The sequence below is a fragment of the Sciurus carolinensis genome, chromosome 10 (assembly GCF_902686445.1).
Source record: "Sciurus carolinensis chromosome 10, mSciCar1.2, whole genome shotgun sequence".
Taxonomy (NCBI): domain Eukaryota; kingdom Metazoa; phylum Chordata; class Mammalia; order Rodentia; family Sciuridae; genus Sciurus; species Sciurus carolinensis.
Genome location: NC_062222.1, coordinates 122,557,620 through 122,579,067, shown reverse-complemented (window position 1 = coordinate 122,579,067; position 21,448 = coordinate 122,557,620). Strand labels below are relative to the sequence as shown.

The 21,448-nt window shown below is 37.5% G+C and overlaps 1 protein-coding gene across 3 annotated transcripts in view; it reads right to left on the bottom strand.

Moving 5' to 3' along the window:
• Positions 1-21,448, bottom strand: part of Ppargc1a (PPARG coactivator 1 alpha) — a 285,595-nt gene that overhangs the window by 30,860 nt on the left and 233,287 nt on the right. For all 3 annotated transcript variants that reach the window (XM_047566241.1, XM_047566243.1, XM_047566242.1), the window contains exons 3-7: positions 9,489-9,683; positions 7,461-7,583; positions 6,388-6,592; positions 2,384-2,429; positions 2,201-2,274 (exon numbers count right to left, since the gene is read on the bottom strand). In XM_047566241.1, coding sequence (XP_047422197.1) covers positions 2,201-2,274; positions 2,384-2,429; positions 6,388-6,592; positions 7,461-7,583; positions 9,489-9,683 — 643 coding nt within the window. The remainder of the gene's footprint in view (positions 1-2,200; positions 2,275-2,383; positions 2,430-6,387; positions 6,593-7,460; positions 7,584-9,488; positions 9,684-21,448) is intronic.

Sequence of the window (21,448 nt, the reverse complement as noted above, 5' to 3'; positions counted from 1 at the left end):
TTGAGATGATATAAAATCCTCAGACACCATTACCCTATGCACATGTATGATTACGTGAATGGTATGAATCTACATCATGTACAACCATGGAAACGAAATGATGTACCCCATTTGTGTACAATGAATCAAAGTGCAGTCTGTAAATAAATAAATAAATAAATAATAAAAAAAGATTGGGATGCAAAATTTTATGTATACACACTCACATACAAAAAAGTCATCATCAATGAATGAAATTATCCATAGAAAACAATACTGTAGATATCTTTATGTCTTAGAACTATGAAATATTTTCCAACTGGTTTATATTTTTGATGTTTTTGAAGCAGGCTTACATTGTTTATAATCAGAATAATAAAAAGTGTTCTTGAATTGGTGCACACATTGGTACAGAGTCACCAACTAATCCTCACAACATTCTGCATACTCCCAGTTAATAGATTCCTTTCAGCTGAATTGTTACCAAGAGCCCTTGGATATTTTCCCAAACCAGTTAATGCTCATTGCACCAACGACTGATATGTTGCAAAGTGGTAAAACATCATGTAAATGAATGAAAAGTCACTTCTACAAGAAGACACATTGAAGGTACATTGCTAAAACAGGGGCTGCAAATTAGTTGTGGGCAGGTGGTATCACAAAACATTGGGAAAAATCTTAAAAATCTAAAACAGTTTTGTATTCAGATTACCATACAAATGTCTTTAATTCTTTTCCTTCAAAGAACAAGAAACAAAAATTAGATACCATCTATGATACAGCAGAAGTGTGAGTCATGCAAGAAAGAAGAATAGATCCCTAGTTATCACACTTAAATTCAAGGTAAAAACCAAAAATGTGACATTAGAATGTATATTCATATATTTCAAGCAAAAGTAAAACAACAAAATTGTGTGTGCTTGTATCAATCTTTCAACTAAACCCACAAATTCTTGGTCCTCACTGGTCAGATAAGAAGGCCACTATTGCATGCAGTATGTACACACAAGAGTTATTTCTAATCATACATGTAAGTTATAATTTATTTAAGAAATCATGTGGTGCATATGCTTATAGGTGAATATATGTGTGTGTGTATAAAGATGTATTTGTGTATACATGTAAGTATGCATGTGTCTGCATTCACACATACATTATTTATATTCCATGAAATTAACTACTCTACTGCTTGACCAGATCATGCATTCATGCAGTAGACCTTTCATAAGTAGGTAATTTAGCAAACTCAAAGTGTGAAATTAAACTTGGTGACAATGACCGTGGTGCGTGTAGGCACCATGGTTCTGGTTGAAAGCATTGTGTTTAACTTACTGTTCCTTTGTCCTTATCAGCAATGGCCAGAGCCAAAGAATTTCTTGTTCAGCCACCTTAAGATTCAGTTTCTGGTGGAGTTCAAGTACCTAAAGCTAAAGCACTTAGCCCAGAAGTACCATTTACAACCAACTCAGAAGTTTGCCTAGAAACTCTTCAGTTAGTCCAACTCTGTCAAGCTCCTTCTCTTCATGTCAAGCCAGGAAAGACTGGCTAAAGGAGATCAGAAGTTCCAAATAATGAAGGAAATTGCTCTTGTTGAAAAACAGATAAAAGCATTTTGTTTTGATGAATGGACATATTTTCAGTATTCTCCTTTGCTGGAAAGATATAAAAATAATGATATACAAGGTGGTGTCATGCTGGTGAGCTTGACAGAGAGAAAATGTTCCAGGTGAGGCACTGATAAATAGCAAGTCTGAATTCAAATGTTTGGCCTGTGCTTTTTCCATCTTATGATCTTGTACAACTTACTTCATATCTCTAAAATTTCTCTCTTCATCTTAAAAATGAGAAAACTACCACCATCCTCATGAGGTCACTGTGAAATTAACCAAAACCACTTATATCCCTAGCACATTTATTGGGTGGGAGATCAAAATATTCATTTCTCCTACTCAAGTTTTGGTGTCTTAATCAGAAATAGAATTCTGTGAGGCTCCAGAAGGAAAATGAACACCTAGTCCAGTTTTGACAAATAATAAACAACTTGTCTTTAAAACATTTAATTCATTTTTTTAAAAATAAGCAACTGGAAATATTTACGGATAACTTCCTATCCAATTTTGTTTGTAATCTTTATGTCATTGAGAGTACATTCATTAGTAATATGTATTTCTCTCTCATTCAGATACATGCACACAGGTTCCAAGTGAAATATAAGGCTTACCTGCAGTTCCAGAGAGTTCCACACTTAAGGTTCGTTCAATAGTCTTGTTCTCAAATGGGGAACCCTTGGGGTCACTGGAAGATATGGCACATTTATAAAAACAAACTGAAATGGAGTTGCTGTAGCCAAATGTATTAGAACCCCCTTCCCTTTCTGAAAATGGTAACATTTCTTAATACTTACTTTGGTGACTCTGGGGTCAGAGGAAGAGATAAAGTTGTTGGTTTGGCTAAAGGAGAAAAAAAGAACTAATTATGAAATATTGAGTATTTTTTAGATTTATTTTCTTTCTACTATAGTCAAGTTAGAAATATGACCAGAAAATTGGAAGGCTGAACTAAGGAAATCCCCGAAAATTGGATCAAAGTCAGAGAACAGTCCATTATGCTAAAACAAATTCCAAACAACATTTGCATCAGTAAACTATCATTTGAAAACACATACAAAAACAGAATTTTCCCCAAAATGAACCATCCTGTTAAGAATACAAAATTTGTATCATATCATCAGAGAGAAATAATGTTTTCTGTTTTAATTTGGAATACAGTACATGGTTTGTTTAGACAAGAAAACAGCAGAGTAACTACAAGGTGACAGAACGTTATGAATATTCAGTTGATTTTACTCCTAAAATGTGTAATTTTATATCTAGCCCTGAGAATAGGTTATTTCTGTGAGGCCGAAGCTCAAGCAATAACCATTCCGTTCACTGAAAATTAATTGAGCGATTATAGGCAAATTGTGGGCATTGACCCAGATGGCTTAAATGGAGTTTGGAACCCCAACTCCAATAGACAACTGAAGTAAGATATTGTGTTTATCTGTTGAGAGATCTATAGACTTGCAAGATCTCTCCACTTCCTTTTAGTCTTTCCTAGGTCCTATTTCCTACAGGAGGCATATCCCAATAATGACAGGGAAATGGGTGGGAGTCTTCTCATTACAATATGTCAATTACTTATCCATGTCAGTCCTATATTTTGAACAGAAAGAGGGGAGTATGTGATGAGAAATGTACTTGAGCTAGACATTCAGGTTTCATTTGTACTTTTATGCTCCTCTACGAAGATACACTTGTATGTATACAAGTTTATGTCAACTTTTTTCTCATCAAGCAACTACTTTCAGAAGGTCAAAAGTAGTTATTTATGCAATGAAAATCACAGAGTTGAAACCAAAAGTGTCTTCATAATAAACTTTCTTATTTTATGGATGAAGAAACTGAGACCCAAAGATGCTAAATGATATTTGCAGGGCCATAAAACTGGTTACTGGCAGAATTGGTCAAGATGTTTCCTTTTTCCCGTTATCAAAAGGAATTGTATTCAACAGACTTTAAAATAAATTAATCAAAACCGGTAATTAAGGTCCTTTGAAATGGGAAAATATTGTTTATATCCAAATTAGTCTGAAATTAGGTACTTTACTTGGATAAATAGTATTTACATATTTAATTTGTAGATTTAGATTTAGTTTTTAAACAATTGAATGGTATATCATCTATCCAATGTGCATCCAGAAATATGAAGCTCATGCTGTCTTCTACAAATTAGGTACATCGATTAATTGGCTTTTACATACCTACAGATAAATGAGCTGATTTTACATTAATTTTTTTAGTACATCTAATTTAATGAGCCTTTCAAAAATAACTCATTTATGAAGGAACTTTGCCCACTTTTAAGGATTTCAACTAAGAATTAGGATAATTCATTCAGGTCCCATAGAAAATGTAACCAGATAAGGAACTAGGTGCTATAGGACACAATAAATGTACACTGAAAATCAGAAACTGAAATTCCAGTTTCAAGATGTAGTCAGACTCTCTGAACTGCTCAAGGGAACACCCCTACAGTTCTGGTAGTTCTATACAGCTAAGGCCAAGGGCAAGGAAGAAGGTGTATCAGCACAGTCATATTTAATGGGACCAATGGCAAAAAAGGAAATGAGAATCATAGGAAGAGGACAGTTCCCAAACCATATTCAGCACGTAATCCCTGAATCAACTGGGCTCACAGATGCTCCCAGTGGAAGAGAATTGGTTTGGTTTACTGAGAGTTTCATGAACAGTGTTCCAAGGATTGGTAGACTAGGGACTGCTAGGTCCTTAAGGACAGGAATGCCTCTTTTTCAAGCAGATCATGCTATTTTGGGGTAAACACATTAGTGAATAACTGAATAAATGGGATACCAACACATACCAAAGACCAGTTGATCATTCTAAGGAACTGAAAAGTGTATGACCCCACAATATCACAGAGAGCATATATGAAGTTAGGGGGGAAAATTATGGCACATTTGGAAAGGGAAACTCAGCAGATCCTCTTCATTTGTATCTTCAACTGTTCTTGTACTTTCTGCTTTTTGATTTTGAATAATAACTTAATCTCTGGAGCTGAGCATTTATTGGTTATTATTAGTCAGCCATGTTCTATTTCTCTTAGGCCTTTAATAAATAGAATTTTATTCCTTTAGTAACTGGAATTTTTTATTTTTTAATCAGTGGGCTTTGTTCTGGGGTAAGCCTTTTATGCTTTGCCACAGACACATACCTTAACAAAATCTACATGTAACAGGTCTCACCTAGAGAGTAAGTCCTACAGAGGCCTATTTAATTTTTTACTACCATGATTTGTAAAATTACAATAATTTATGTTTAGTGGATGTGAACTTTTAAAAACCTCAAAATCCAAAAGGACCAACTTAAAAAAAATAAATAAATAAGACCTTTAAGCCATGTGCTGCTGTGCTGGGTTCATTGATCACAGGGTTTTAGTGAGCTCAGGACTTAAATTCAGCTTCAGAAAACCAATGTATGACAAGACAGGTGCAGAGAAGCACAGCAAAATCTTCTGCTCACTTTCTACAGCTACCCTAAAGGCTCTCCTTCCCTGCAGGCTTGCAACAGCCTGGGTCCCTCAGCATGGGGTTCTGCTCCCAAAAAATAACTGTGACAGAGCTTGCCATCAGGAACTAATCTGCACAAAGGGAGCTCTAAGGGAACTTGGCCTATTTCACTAAATATATCTCTCCAAACTGACAGAAGGAGATGGACAATGAACTTGACATATCCACACAGAAAACCCAATTGAGAGCCAATTAAAATATTAAAGGAAAGTTCCTAAAAATCTTGTGCTAATGTAGAGGAGATGAAGGGAGGGGATTCAAAACAGTGGGAAAGAAAATACTTATGAACATCAGCAGCAACAACAGCATACCTGTACGAAACAATCATGGTTCAAAACAGGGATCAGGGGCTATCATTCTGCAGCTAGAAGGAGAAGTTGGAGAAACAAAAGGAAAAAAAAAAAAAAAAACAGGTGGGTGTTTATAATGGTTATTTTAGAATATGCCTCCTTCTAGACAATGTCAGAGGTAGTAGGAGCTGGCCTATTTTAAGCAATGGTCACTCCCAACAAGCTCTCTTTGGGTCTCCTGGACTTAACCTTTTGAGGGGAAAGAGCCAAAGAAGAAAATGATGTCTTTGCCAAGAGATTCTCCCCAAATAACCCCAATTTACATCAGAAGCTTGGGCCTTCTAGCAATATATGGGAATAATGAAAATCAACCCAGATGGTTTGTTTAATCTAGGCAATATTTTTAAAAAATTGAGCAAAAAAAAAAACTTCAGGAATTTCTAAATCATTAAATCCTTATATACAATATAAAATCTGTAAGCGCAGCATGTGGTGTTAAAAACAAAGAAGGAAAGAAAAGTGTACTTAATAATCGGGAGTGGCTACATAAATACTGTTTCCTACTTCTTATGGTATAGAGAGCAAATCTATAGCGCTTTAGTTTTTCCATTACCCAAAGGTGTGTGGGGGGGGGGGGGGACAAAAAACTCTTTAATGAGTTGGCTAGCCCAGATCACACCTAACTTCCACGATCTCAGCAATTCAAAGATTCACATAAGCCTCAAGGATGTCGCAATTCCTTCCCACTCTACTTCACCCTCCACCCAGCTATAATTTCAGGGATCTTTTGGTAGTTAGTAGCAGCTATTGCCTATCAGCGGAATAGGATATGCTCAATCTGTGTCCAAGAAAGGGTTTTCTTCCCCTCGGTAATAAAGTGCTGAATTCCCGTTCCTTGGAGACACCCACAGGACCGAGTGCTCAACGTGCGCTCAGACCCTGAGTCTTTTAGTCTCTGCAGCGCCTGACAGCGCACTGATCCCCGCCTACCTTGTACATGTTGCGACTGCGATTGTGTATGGGACTTCTTTTTGGAAGTGCATTTGTCTCTGCTGCTGTTCCTGTTCTCTGTGGGTTTGGTGTGAGGAGGGTCATCGTTTGTGGTTAGATACTTGAGAAGCTCCGAGCAGGGACGTCTTTGTGGCTTTTGCTGTTGACAAATGCTCTTCGCTTTATTGCTCCATGAATTCTCGGTCTTAAAAACAAGGCAGAAAGAAAGCTAAAATTAGTGAACTGAACCTTATCAGAATGGATATAGGTTTTCTGAAGAGATGAGATTTCCAGTGAAGTGTTCAGTCTAAGTGTACTAGATCTATGAGCTGTGAATAATTGTTTGCAGAACAAGGAAAGAAAATTACATTTAAAATTCCTAAATGACATTTATGCAGCTTTTTTATTTCATTTCTCCTACATTTCAATGTTCCTACTCAGCAACATGTAACTAACAAGATCCTACAGCGCCTTTACTGTGAATAAAAAAAAAAAAAAAAATAAGCTGGTTTAAACCTTAATTTACCGCTGATTGCTGAAGCCCAGTATTCACAACTCTCTTAAGTACCCCTTAACGCTCCGTTTTCGCTCACAGTGAATGGCAAGACAAACATTGTTTAATACAGCCTGCTAACCGAATTATGTCATTGCCAGCATTCCATCCAATTAATGACAGAGACAGATCTTTTGCAGCGATTCCAAAGAAATGTTTCTCAGGTTAGACGGCTGGCAAAACAGCCACCCTGCATCCTAAAGTCACTCACAGATACCTAGAGCCAATCAGCACATTTTTCTTGGAGCCTACACTCCTGCATGTGTTCATAAAGTGAGCAAGGGATCACACTCCGTAGTATTTCTGTTCCGATCATCCAGAGCCAAGGCTAAAATGAACTCTTTCTATTTCAAGTAGCTCGAATGCTGCTTCTGAAAACCCATTTCACAATCTTTTTCACACCCATGAGGTGGTTGCAGGATCCGGTTGAATTAATACATACAAACTTAGGGGCTATTTCACAGCTTTGAGCAACAATGTGTGTTACTTCCCCGATGTATTAAAACACTTATGTTTGTACCTTAACAACTGCAGGGTTTGTTCTGATCCTGTGATTGTGGTTTGCATGGTTCTGGGTACTGAGGCCACTGCATTCATTGTAACTCAGCTGAGTGTTGGCTGGTGCCAGCAGGAGCTTCTTAAGCTGGGAACATCAGGGAAGGGAAGAGCGAGAGCAGTTATAGATCTCTTAAGCACTCAGGTCAGCAAATGAAGTTTTAGACTTTAATTAATTATTATTATAAAAATTAATTATATCACTCTTTAACTCTATCACACCTGAGCACAACAGAGCTCAAGGATACATTTTTTAAAAAGTGAGAAAAAGTTTGGCAGTACACTAACCAACCACGAAAGTAGTACCTTTGCTTCCATTTGAGACTTGGCATTGTCAATAGTAATTTTTTAAATTATTTTTTGATATCATAAAGCAGTTGCTCCTAAAGTGATTTCCAAGTCACTATTATATGAGTTGAGCAATGTTGCCTTGCTCAAGGAAGACTTGGGAGTGGGAAAAAGATACACAATTTTCCTCTAAACCTCAAATCAATCAAGTGGCAATACATGAAAGACTGTGTGATGCTTTTAACATGTTTCACAATCAGCCCTCCAGATTGGCTGAGTCACAAAATGCTTGGGCAGCAACTCTGGCCATTCTGATCTCAGAAAGGAAAGAAAGGACCTGAGGGTGGAGTTCTGTAGCTCAGCCTGTAGGTTGGTAGGTGAGGGCTCTGACCCAGGAAAGGCTGTCCTCCACATTTTTCTTTATTTTCCTGGCTGACTCTCAAGCACGTCCCTGACTTGACCCATAGAATGTCTTTGGGTCAGCAAACCCTCCCAAATAGATAAATTGTGCAGATGAAAATCATCTGGTCACAATGTAAAGAAATCAGAGTACCACCCAGCAACGCTAATGACACTGAGAAGTGGAGAAACAGCGAAATTAAACCATAGGCAATTACACATGAGATACGCTCAAGACCAGAAATCTCAAAATACAAAGGAATATGAGTAAGGTCTCCACGTTTATGCGACATTCTTTTAAAACTTAGGGATGTGAGAAAACTACCTCCAAATGGCGTACCAAAGCACATTACTGGAGTCTGGATGCTGGCATCCCGTAATTTACACAGCATGCTCTTACATCAGATTTATGGCAAATGACAAATGGCTACCATAGCTGAGAAGGTAAACTGTGTCTTAGAACTAATAAAACTCTGGTCTAGCACTGCATTGAAAAGAAAATTCGCTCTTCATTGCCTACCATAAATTTTAAATAACTTAGGTTGCAAATGTGCTATTATTTTTCCAATCTTCATAAGAAATATGAACCCAGCATCTTCAAATACTGCATACCCCTAGATCCACCAACTCTATTTATAGAATTGTGTGCAGAAGAATAAAAATGCAAACATGTCAATTATTATATAATTCATAATTGTGAAAAATAGGAAAAAGCCTAAATATCCAACCATAAGTAATTACATAATAAATTACATTCCCATACAATATAATACTATGTGAACACTAAAAATTATGCATATTCTTAAAATTTCATCAACATGTTCATGGTATATCTTAAAGGAGATTCCAATCATGTTTTATATAATTTTTTTTTTAAATCAGAGATGAATTTTTAGTCCTTTTTAGTCTACTTTTTGTAAGTTTGCACTGTGAAATAAATACTAAGAAATAAAAGCATGTATATGTAAACAGCAAAAAAAACAATTTTATGTTTGATATATCTGTATTTATCTATATCTATAGTTTTACAATTCTGAGGCTCAAACTCAGGAACTCCTGCATGCTGGCCAAGCTCTCTAACATTGAGTGACAGTCTCAGCTCCGAGATTGTTGTAAAAGTACTTCGAATACTATATAAAAACTGAATTATCAACACTTTTACACAGAGAATTGCAAAATTTGCAACTGTGAGCGTGCCTCAGGATTGTTTGGGCATCAGTGTAAAATCCAAACCTTCTACATCATGCCCATGCAGCCGGTAGCCAGAGGTGGCTCGTGGGAGTCAAACAGTAGGAAGGGTTCTTACTAGAGACGGCTCTTCTGCCTCCTGAGGTGGAGGGGTGCCGTCAGGCATGGAGGAAGGACTGGCCTCGTTGTCAGTGGTCACGTCTCCATCTGTCAGTGCATCAAATGAGGGCAATCCGTCTTCATCCACAGGGAGACTGTCTAGTGTCTCTGTGAGGACTGCGAGCAAGTTTGCCTCATTCTCTTCATCTATCTTCTGGAAAAGCAGAAAAGAAGCCGGAAGAAGACAGGAGTGAGTTGACATTGGGAGGTGGGTAGCACTATTAATCAGCATGGGCTGCACATGTTCAATAGAATGAGTAAACTGAATGTGAAATCCTGCACTTCACCAGAACAGGACGACCGTGGCTTCTCCTGACTCAGATTGGGTCTGAACCACATGTTTAAAGAACACCCCTGCAGTACCCATCTCTGATTGTTGACTGCTCTGCTTAGCAGCCTGTATGTCAGTGCTGGATTCTGCTGTGTGTGATTCTGTGTCATTCACCTTTCCACAGGCTTGTGTTTTGTCCCCTCACTAAATGGTAAGATTTAGGAAATCTCAGGACTGGAGAGAATCTTAATCATCCTCTATTGAATCTGCAGACATGGTGTTTAGATCTCCTATACAGCACCCCTGCAAATGTTTAGGTAACCTCCGATTTGAACACTGCCAGAAACTTAAATGATACCAGGAGAACCTACACACTTTCCTGATTTCAATTATAATCTCATCACTGAACACTCCAAAATCATTTATTTCTCTCCCTGACATCTCTCCCAACTTTAGTCATAAATCTCTAACTGCCTACTAGACATTTCTACTTTACAATAGCTCACTCATCTTCAAATCCCAAACTTTGGACCTTTTCACAACAAAACTGCTAATTTCTCTTGACTTCTTTAGTTTGGATAACAATTCCTCAGACTTTCTGCAACTACCTCGATCCCTCTTCTTCTGGTTGATCCCTCTTTTTCTGGTAGAATCTTATTTTGTAATGACTTAAATGTACTCTTCTCTTGTGACCAGGGTGGTATTTTTTTCCCACCTCCCAGATTCAGGCTCACCAACACACCCACAGAAAACTAATCTTCAGTCATTGATTCTACCGACAGGTTTTGAACACCTTACTTTGTGCCACAGCCAGGGTAGACGGTAGTGGAGATACAAAGAAAAATAAGACAAAACTCCATCCCTTCAAAACCCTTCCAGGGGAAAAGAAGAACCTGTGAACAATTTATTATAAAAGATAGTACTAATTTCAGTACTCTGTACAAAACATTCAAGGACTCCCAAATTGGGCTTGTGTACCTTGCTAACAGGAGAATGTATTAAGTTTTCTGCACCTGGACAATCAGTTTCAGGGCTGGGCACACAATATAGATAGTCAATGATTACTTTCTGAATAATTCACCGATCTGCATTTTTTTGCCAACAATATAGACTGCGTGGATCACTTTCTTTTCCTTCCTTTAGCACTTCATATTATTTGTCTAATTTGACCTGCTTCCAAAGTCCTTTTTCTAAAAGTTCTGTACGCTATGACATTAACAGTATGTGCTAAATTATCCCACACAGATTCTATTACAAAATGCACCTAAGCTGCTGACATCTAATGAAGCCAGCAGTGCCCACACTTCCTTTCTCTCTACACTGAACTCCAGTTAATTGACCTGACAAAATTACAAGAATCACAGAATAAGACAGCTAATCAGAAAATCAAATTGTATTACTAGAGAAATTAGGCAGAGTTTTATCACGTATACATTCTATTTTCACATAAAAATTGTTTTTTTCTCATTACTGATCAGTTTCTATCCAGGAGTAAAACTACAGACTTCTTTTTCTTTGGGATTCAAGAGACCAAGAAGAACCATTTGTACTCATGGTGGACATCAATGCACATTTTTACATTTGCTCAACGCATCTCCCTACCACTCCTAGATTTGAGATTTTGAGTCAAGTAATTTGGCTACCATGTGGTGTGACCACTGAATGAAGCTTTAAACTCTACTGAAGAAGGTCAGTCCTAACCAGAAGTAAACTATCAACTCAAAATGGCACACTTACTTCCAATTACTAACCAATTCATTAGCACTCAAACTGCACAATTCAAAACAGAGCTTATTGAACATGGCCAGCCCAGATTCTCCTGACCCTATTCATGTAGTCCTAAAAACAAAGATAGGGAAAGATTTTCCCCTTATTTTCTACTGAGGATTGTACTCCGGTATCCAAAAATGCCAGTCACCTTAGTCTTTAGGTTCCTACACATGCTAACAGTCAAATTCAGATTATTAAACTGTTCTAAATATAATTATATTAAAATGAAATATACATTATTTAAAATCACTGCATGCTCATGAAATGACTATAAATTTCTCCATATTATCTAATAAAACATTCTTTAAAACTATCTCAAATATACACATGCACACAGACACGTATACACATTTTCAATAAACTGAACATTTGTTCAGGTACCCCATTTTTGAAAAGGCTTCTTTCACTGAAGTTCAAAAAGAGCTCAAGAAAAACAGTCAAAAATGTTTACCAATAAATGAGTAATTTTGTTTACCCTGATTTAAATTTTGTGTTTGGTTTTCCAGCAATACCACAAGTTGCTATTTGCTTTCAATCACATAATACAATAGTGCCTTAGTTCTATCCCTTGTGTAAACAAACTATGATAATTCCAATCAAGTCAAAATGACAAAGGACACTTAAATTAACTAGTTTTCTCCAATTTCTTTAATAAGCCTGAGTGAATGTACACCAAATACAATGGCAAAAATATTGGAGCTTGACAATGTCATAATTAATTTACAAGATCTGATTAAACCACCAACTACTTTAATTTTCCTCTCTACTGGAACCACAATGGGAGGGATGGGTGTGTGGAGTGGGAGATTGACATAACATGCATGTGAGCGTGTGTGTGCATACATGCCCACTCGTGTGTACCAGGGAGGCTTTGTATTCAACCAACATTTACCAGTGGGTCTGTGTTCATTATTTATAGTCCACTCAAAATAATTGTTAAATATTTTTTTTTTATCATCCCTGTATGTGACTGACTCAGAGATGCTCAAAAACCATTTATTTTAGTAAAATAAATTATGGAAGAAAAAACATTATTATTATGTAATAAAAATTTTTATTGTTATTTTGAATTATGGAAGAAAAAATATTATTTTAAAACATCTCTATGTTCTTTAATCATGGAGTTCTGGGAAGAAAGCTTGCTATTTATTGGTGATATTTGGGTCTCGAAGCTCAAAAAATACTCCTACATCTAAAGTTGAGTGGTCGTTGCCCCTCGCTGTGGCAATTTCAATTAGTTTCATATGAGATTCAACAATCACATGTCCCAGAGAAGGCAATGGATATGACAAAGAGGACTCTGTTAAACAATTAATGTCACTTTCTATTATCGCTTCGGTCCCAATTTACAGAGCAAATAAATCAAAGTCGCCACAGATGAAGTGCACTGGCCTATGAACACATGTCTGTTCACAAGTGACAGGGTATGGAGAGACAGTAGTCAGGAAAATGACATTGCAAGATAACCTTTCAAAGACTTGACTGTGATACTGCTCGCTAATTGTTTGAAATTAGAAATTTATAAAAAATACGCTTCTTGTGTTCAGGTTGAAAAATAAGAGAAAGAAAAAAGAAAATAAGAGAGGAAAGGAAGAAAGCATGGGGAAGAATCAGTTGCTACACCTTAACTCCGCTTGGGACTGGTGGCAGAGGAAAACAGGCCACAGGTGGTCCCACAGCTGAGCTCCTTGGCTATCAAAGGTTTCCGAGGGGCGTGGGGGGTGAGTTCAACCTTGGGTTCTCCTTACACAATGCCCTTCTGCTGCTGTTCTTCCAACCTAAACAAAGGTCTCGGTGCCCGTAAAACTTCACTCTCCAAGGGCTCTCCAGTAAGAAAGAAAACACAGCGACACAACCTCACTCCAGGTATAAAGACTCTCCAGTGACAGATGATACACAGGCATTTATACCCACAACCCAAAATGTAGCATCCACAATGATTCCTACCCCTGCCACATCATTAACAAGTGATAGCTCACACAGTCAACAGAATTTGAAGGCTCATCACTGCTCTTTGGGACTCCAGGTGGGTCCCTCAACGACCTGGATTAGACCTGACATAACTCAAAAGGTACAACTGAAAGAAGGCAGGTAGTGCCCCTTTGGGTGTCCACAGACACTTCCAGATTACAGTTCTGGAGCTGGTCTACAAAAACAGGGGCTTCCTCCCTTGTGGGCAGGTGGCAAAAGGACTTTCCAACTGGTTTGACGTGGTGAGGCAGACAGGGCACTCAACTCACTGAACTCCACACCTGCAAGAGCGGATAAAGCCATTGAATCAAGGAGGAGATGAGGGACTCGGGATGCCAACTGACCCCTGCGGGGATCAGTGCACAGTGAAAACTGCATGTGGTATCCCAAAGGTTTTTAAATGTGGCCTGTTAGGGAAGGACCATGCCCTGCTCTGGTAGTAATTTTTTCTGCATCTTGTAGGATCGCAATTACACTCAGTGTCCCCAGATTCTCACACTCACTTGATCTCTGTTTGATAAAAATAGTTTAATAGCCATTTAATCACAGCTTCATTATCTTAGCTCTCTTAATGCGAATTAGGCCAGGAGAATTCTTGCTTCCTCATTATTCAAATCATCGATAAGAAGGAAACAGGAGGGGTCTTCTTATCATATTAATCAGTTTCAGAGTCTTAGGTACTGTTTACTCAGAGATCAATCTGTGTGAGGGGTCACTTAACCTCTTTGAACCTCTTATTTTTTTCTATACAAAATTTCAGGTTTTTTTTTTTTTTTTTCTTTTTTGCCTAATTCCCATTATGGAATTTTTTTTTTTTTTTGCACTAATGATTAATAGGATAAAGAAGGAGTTGATAAAGCCCGAGAATTCTTCAAGCTGGTGCTCATAAACATCCAGCGTACATGCCCATCATCTTGATTACCCATACTTGAATTTCATTCTTTGAGCACGATCTACTGCCGACTTTTAGCTCTGGGCCAGCTTCCCCCAAATACCCAGCATGCCCTGGGCTTCCTCCTTGCCCTATCCTGCTGATTTGGAAACAGCTAATGAAGACAAAATTAACTTCTACTTTAAGTGAGGCCTAATTAGGAAGGGAAATCTGCTAGAGTAACATCTGGTAGTGTATTCCAAAGCCAAATATAAATGACATTTTTGGATTATCCACTATTTTGGATTATTTGTTCCACCAGGCCCCACCAGGAGTTCAAACAACTAAACAAGGAAGCAACTTTTATGATAGATTTAGGAGTTCAAATAAAGAATATGAATGATAAAAGATGTCCCTTTCCTGAATCGCCATAAAGTTCTATACATGGTTTCATGTACAAATCAAAAAAAAAAATGTTAGAATGTATAAAGTTTGGTTTTGATGTGTAAAGTTTGATTCAAGAGTTTCAAGAAGCTGAATTCAAAATAAAGAGAAACTAAATTATTTTCTGAAATGAAATTAAAAAATAATAATCCAGACTAACCCCCTGAAATAGAATGTGAGGCTATTTTTTTTCTTTAAAGCATTATTCACAGGAAAAATGCCTCTTGAAGGTTTATTGCACACTTCTGCTTTGAATGATCTCAGCCTCTGCAGAAGAGGATGTTCATTTTTTTAGATTTATTTATTTATTTATTTAGGTACCAAGGATTAACTCAAGGGGTGCTTAACCACTTAGTCACATCCCCAGTCCATTTTTATTTATTTATTTTATTTTGAAAATGGGTCTCACTAAGTTGCTCAGGGCCTTACTAAGTTGCTGAGGCTGACTTTCAACTTGTGATCCTCCTTCTTCAGCCTCCCGAGCCTCTGGGATTACCAGTGTGTACTACCATGCCTGACTTGTTAAATATTTGAATACCACCTTCAGACAACTGTCTTTCTTTCCCTCTACTCTTTCTCCACAATCCACAGTAGTTTTTCTGTCTTCTCTTACATTCAGTTGCAGGCACTGACAGCCTATTTGCCTCCCTCTCACACACCCATCAGAGAATTATGTGGAATCCCCATATGGCACTATTTACAGGTTCCTAGCTCCCACCCCATTTGATAGGTATCCCTAAACCCATTAACTTTTTGTTTAACACACAGAAGACAGGGCTTTGAGTAAGGGACAGACACTTGAAGGTGGGGGAAAAAAAGAACTTAAGAAATCTCAAGTAAAGGAGAGGCATGCATGGTGGCGTACACCTGTAATCCCAGCTGCTGGGGAGGCTGAGGCAGGAGGATCACAAGTTCAAAGCCAGCCTCACCAACTTAGTGAGGTCCCAATTAATTCAGTGAGAGCTTGTCTCTAAATAAAATATAAAAAGTGCTAGAGATGTGACTCAGTGATTAAGCACCCCTGGGTTCAATCCCCAGGACCAAAAAAAAAAGAAAGAAAGAAATCTCAAGCAGATGTGTGCAACACATAAAGTAATGAAGACAATAAAACCCACCACCTGCCTGTCACCATATTTACAAAATACTTGTATATCTATTCACTTCTTACAAATGCTTTGGGAGTTTGCTTATTGTTATTTTATTCCCAGGACAGATAAACCCAGTTGAATGCTAAAGTCACTAGGATTTAGGGGCTAGTAGAAAGAGCACAAATTTTAATTTCACTCTTGGGTAGCTTGCCATGGGCATACAGACTACTTGAAATATCATGTATGTAAATGTGTCCACACTCCTCCCCCCAGCATCCACAAGTTTATTTACACAGTACACATATTTAAAACAATGTATACATGCACACTTCAGTCTCTGGAGTCTGTTCTCAAGTACTCAACTATAGATGACACATGAAAGCATTTAATCAGCACATGCATTCTTTCTCCCTGTTGTCCACGCTGAGCAAAGCAATGATCGAGAACTGAGGGTAATTCTTACAAAGATAAAATAGAAATCAAGTGGAAATAAAATACAAGCAAAACTGAAGAATTTCCTCCACTGATATATTTAGACCTGTGGGAATCCATTTAATTCCCATGAATACGCATGTGGTATTTAAGCAGGCATACAATTTATATCACATTCATACTTAGACTCCATTCTAATTTATTTATATCATACATTCATGAGTTAATAAGTGTATGCTGAACATGTAGAATCTCTTATTCTGGAGAGATTACATGAGCCAAAAGTGTAAACACAGAGGTTCCATAGAAAGGCCTAAACACCCTGGCTGGTGTAGGCAAATGAGCTACTTGGGATCAGGGGCGGGAGGAAGCAGAAGAGATGCTTCCTGTTTCTCACACTGGGAAGAAGAAGCTGAGCTGTTGCATCAAACAGGAGGCTAACTAGACCTAAAGAGCTTCAGCCAGCATCTCATTTATCCTCAAGTTTACACCAAGAGAAAAGCAGGGTGCTGGAGAAAGAACCCAGGACTGTGAGGAGAGAGAATGCACCCAGTTCCATTTCCACCATTGTTCCTCTTCTGACTGCCCCCCAACCCTCACCCCATGCCTTCTATGTCTCTAAGAGTAAAAACCAAAATTTTAAGAGTGACCTATTAGCCTGGGACCACCATATAATTTGTCATCCAAACCAGGACATTTTAAGAATGTAATCCATTATTCAAAGCTTAACCCTCAACTGGAATGGCTCAACCCTCCAGCTGCAATGCATGTTCCACAATGCTAATCCTATAAGCTCCAAATGGTCCTCTGTTTTGACCCTTTCCACGTGCCAGCCCACCCCAATACTCCACACTCAACAAAGAAGACTAAGGGGCATTGGAAAAACCCAGGTCATTTCTTGTTCCTCTTCTGACTGCCCCCCCAACCCCCACCCCATGGCTTCTGTGTCTCTAAGAGTAAAAGCCAAAATTTTAAGAGTGACCTATTAGCCCGGGACCACCATATAATTTGTCATCCAAACCAGGACATTTTAAGAATGTAATCCATTATTCAAAGCTTAACCCAGACTATCATAGGCTATCAGAGGAAAGTGAATGCCCTACACCGGATTATAGTCATACATCGTCAACACCCCATTTACCTGAATCCTCTGCACACACTCTGACCTCACTGGCCCACAGAAGAGCCAGGCACTCTCCTGCCCTGAGGCCTTTGCCCTTGCTGCCTAGGAGGGTCTTTGTACAGATGGTCACATTGTTTCCCTTTCATTCCTTCATTTATTCAAATGACACCTTCTCAGTGAGACCTTTCCTACTATGCTGCACATATCCCAGCTGGTCTTCCCTAGTTTATTTTCCTTTTCAGCATTCATCTCTACAGCTCAACATATATCTTATCAATTTCTTAAAAGGCTATCTAAAATAGAAATTCTGCAAGACCTATTTGATCACTGTTAAGATACCTGGCGTGTAGGGATGTGGGTACAGCTCAGAGGTAGAATGCTTGCCTAGCATGAGCAAGACCCTGGGTTTGATACCCAGCACTACAGGAGGGGAAAAAGACACTTGGCATATAGTAGATGCCTAATTAAAATGAAAAAGACTAACTTAAAAGTCCTAAGAATATAATGTAACTTTCCATTCTTCTTTGGTTGTTATTTTCTCTGTATTCCCCATGCTGAGAACATTTGTCTTCTTAATAATGTCTATTTCAGACTATGATTGGAAATAAGCTTGCATTCATTTCACATAAACCAGCTGATGGACCAGGTAAGTAGCCAATATATTCTGAGCAGGAAAGAAGAAATTTGAATAGCTACAAGTACAGAGTGACTAATTCTGAAATTATTCACTAGCTTTGAATCTGAATAAATGTGACAACCATCTCTTGTAAAGGATGGAGTGGTTCTTGTAAATGCACAGATTCATCCTTCCAAACTCTGTTTTTTGGAAGAATACTGGCACACATCACCAAGCAGTCCATTTGCAAATATCTTGGAAGAGCCAAGATGGATTTTGAAGAGAAAATCATGCCAGATAAGCTTACTATCTACCCCTGTGGAGTCTCAGCTCACCAATTAAGAGGAAACAACTGATGTAGTCTAAAAGGACCAGAGTCACCCCTCGCCACTCAACACCACTGCACTGGGGCTGAAATGGATGCTAAGATGGGTTAGAAAATTCGATCACTATCTTAAATCCCAACTTCACTCTTTTCTGTTCATTTAAATAGTGTCATAATTCTCTTAGACAAATGCTATTTTAAGTTTAAAATGGCAAAGACCAGCCAATCTTTACTAAATGTTTCCTATGTGTCCAATACTGATTCAATTTCTATATGTGCATTATTTCATGTAAACAATTAATTTATCACTATTATCAGTTCCAAAAATCACTAATCCCAGTCAGGAGTTTTTAAACCATATTCTGTGGAACTGTGGACATTAGTACATTTGCTCTAAGGGTTGATGATCAATATTGTGGTATGAGATATATTTTGTGTACTTAAATACCAACATAACTATCTTTTAGAAAGCAATGCACACACTTAAATATGTTATTTATCTTATCATGAACATACTAGAGACTCACTATAGCATTAATCAGCAAAACAGAATGATACTTTGAATGATTCAAAAAATGAATATTTTGAAAATGAGGATGAGCAGTTTAAAATCTGGAACCATTTAAAAACATTCATTTATATGAAACAGGATTATTTTCAATCCTCTCTGACCATATCAAAGTACAAATAATCAGTTGCTAAGATTGGTTACAAGATACTGATCATTATCTTATAACCCCAACTTACCTTTTTCTGTTCATTTCAATAGTGTCATAATTCTCTTAGGAAAAAAAAGTTACTTTAATTTTAAAATGGTAAATAGCTTCTAATCTTTACTGAATGCTTCCTATGTTTGATGCTGAATTAATTTCTATCTATGCATTATTTCATTTAAATAATCTATTTAACACTATTATCAGTCCCAAAATCACATGGCTAATGAGAGACAGAATTGGTATTAAAACAGATATAACTGAAGAAAATATTGCTCTCGCTTTCTTTTTTATATATTACAATTTTACTGAAGAGGTTATTAGAACAAAATGGGTATAAACATGCACTATTCCAATCTATCTCAAATCAGAGGATGCAAAATGAGTTAGAAAAGCATATTAGTTATTTATCAACAGATAAAACTAAGGTGATAGATGTAGTTATATTCCATGAAGCAGAGTTAATCTTCTATGCAGAAAGATGAAGTCGCTTTGAAATTGCTTATCACAATTTCTTACTGGTCCATGTGACCTCACAGCCTATCTCCAGTTCTGCTGGGAAACCCTGACTACCACTAGAATGTTCTTCCTTTTCCCTTCATTTGCTTATGAACTATCCCTATTTTAAATCCTATTCTAAGCATTCTCTCTTCTTGGCTTTCAACAAGTTCAACTTGTACTGGTGTCTAGAAACTCCTAGATACTTTATTGGAACAATCAGGGTCCCTCGATAGAAATACAAGTGTCTGAGTCCCATTATGGACCACTAGTTCAAAAGTAGAATTTGAGCTGGGGACAGGATATGAAGAAATGAAGGGGTAAAAGAAAAACATTCTGTACACTATACCTACCCTATATATAAACTGTGTGACATCAAAACTATTAAATACATGAATACTCAGAAATCCTACAGTGTGTATAAACATCAGTGCTTACCAGTTACTTGTCAGGTTTGAGGTACTAGAATTAACAAGCATGGTTAGTTATGATCCAGGGCATGAAGTGATTGCTTGAAATCCATACCACATTGAACATGATATCTATGGTTGACACACCTTTCATTTGTACACAAATATGCAGGCTTATATCACATTTACAAATATATACATATATACATGTAATTACTTTATATGTATATGTATATATACATATAATACAAATTTATATATAATTATTTACACATATTTGAGTGCCTAGTATGTGTTATCTGTTTTTATATGAGTGCCTAGTATATATTATTATCGGTTTTTAGGAACTTACAGTTTAGACTGGTGGAGAGAGGATGTCAGATAATAAGCCCATCAGCCCCTTCCAAATATAAATAGACAGATAAAATACATATAAAGGGAGAATGTGTACAGTTATATATGTTTTACATATATATACATATATATGTATATATGCACACAGAGAATAGAAAATTTATGCAAGTTCCCCTAGTAACTACAAATATATATGTTATATATTGGTAGAAGGATGGCATTTAAAGTAGCAAGCTATACTAACTAAAAAAGAAATGTTCTAGGCAGAGAAATGAGTAAAGGCAAGTTTAAAGACCCTAAGATAGGGACTTGCCATGAGCAAAAATTAATTGTTCATATTTTACATTAGGTATAAGTGGGAAGAAGGATGTACTCAAAATATTTAACAAACATCACACAGGAGCATGAATCATTCAGAACATCAGCACCAGGACTTCAGAAAGGAGGCCTACTGTAAATATCTCATAAGGCTTTATTGCTGCAAATTAGCAGACTATGCTAACCACAGGCATAAGCAGTGTTTTCTAGACTGACTATGCAAGCAGTGTTTATAATAATTCTCTATTACAGCTAAAAAATTACAAGGTAGTTCATTTTTTTCCTGAAAGTGCTTAGAAGGCACCTTTGGAAAGGCCAATGCTACTTGTTCACAAAGACTTAGCACCACGAGATGTGTGAGAATCTGCAGCTGCAGGTCCCTGACACCTGGATCTGGATGGGATTTCAGGTTGGGTACACTAAGACACAGGCAATGTCAAATGATCTGATTACTGCACTATCCTGGCAATAGCATTAGAAAGAGAGAAAATGGTCTCAAGCTGGAAGCTATTCAGGGGCAAGGCTGCCCTCATTGTGGGGCCACCCAGGGTAAAGGAAATCAAAGTGTGCTTCCTGGTAATCCTCTGTGCTTTCCCTGGCCCTTCCCCAAGAGAGTAGGAGCCATTTAGAGCTGGAGATTGAATCTTAGACTCCTTGAGAACTTTACTATTCCACTTAAGAGTTCTGCACAGTCGTGAGTTGTCAATAAATACTT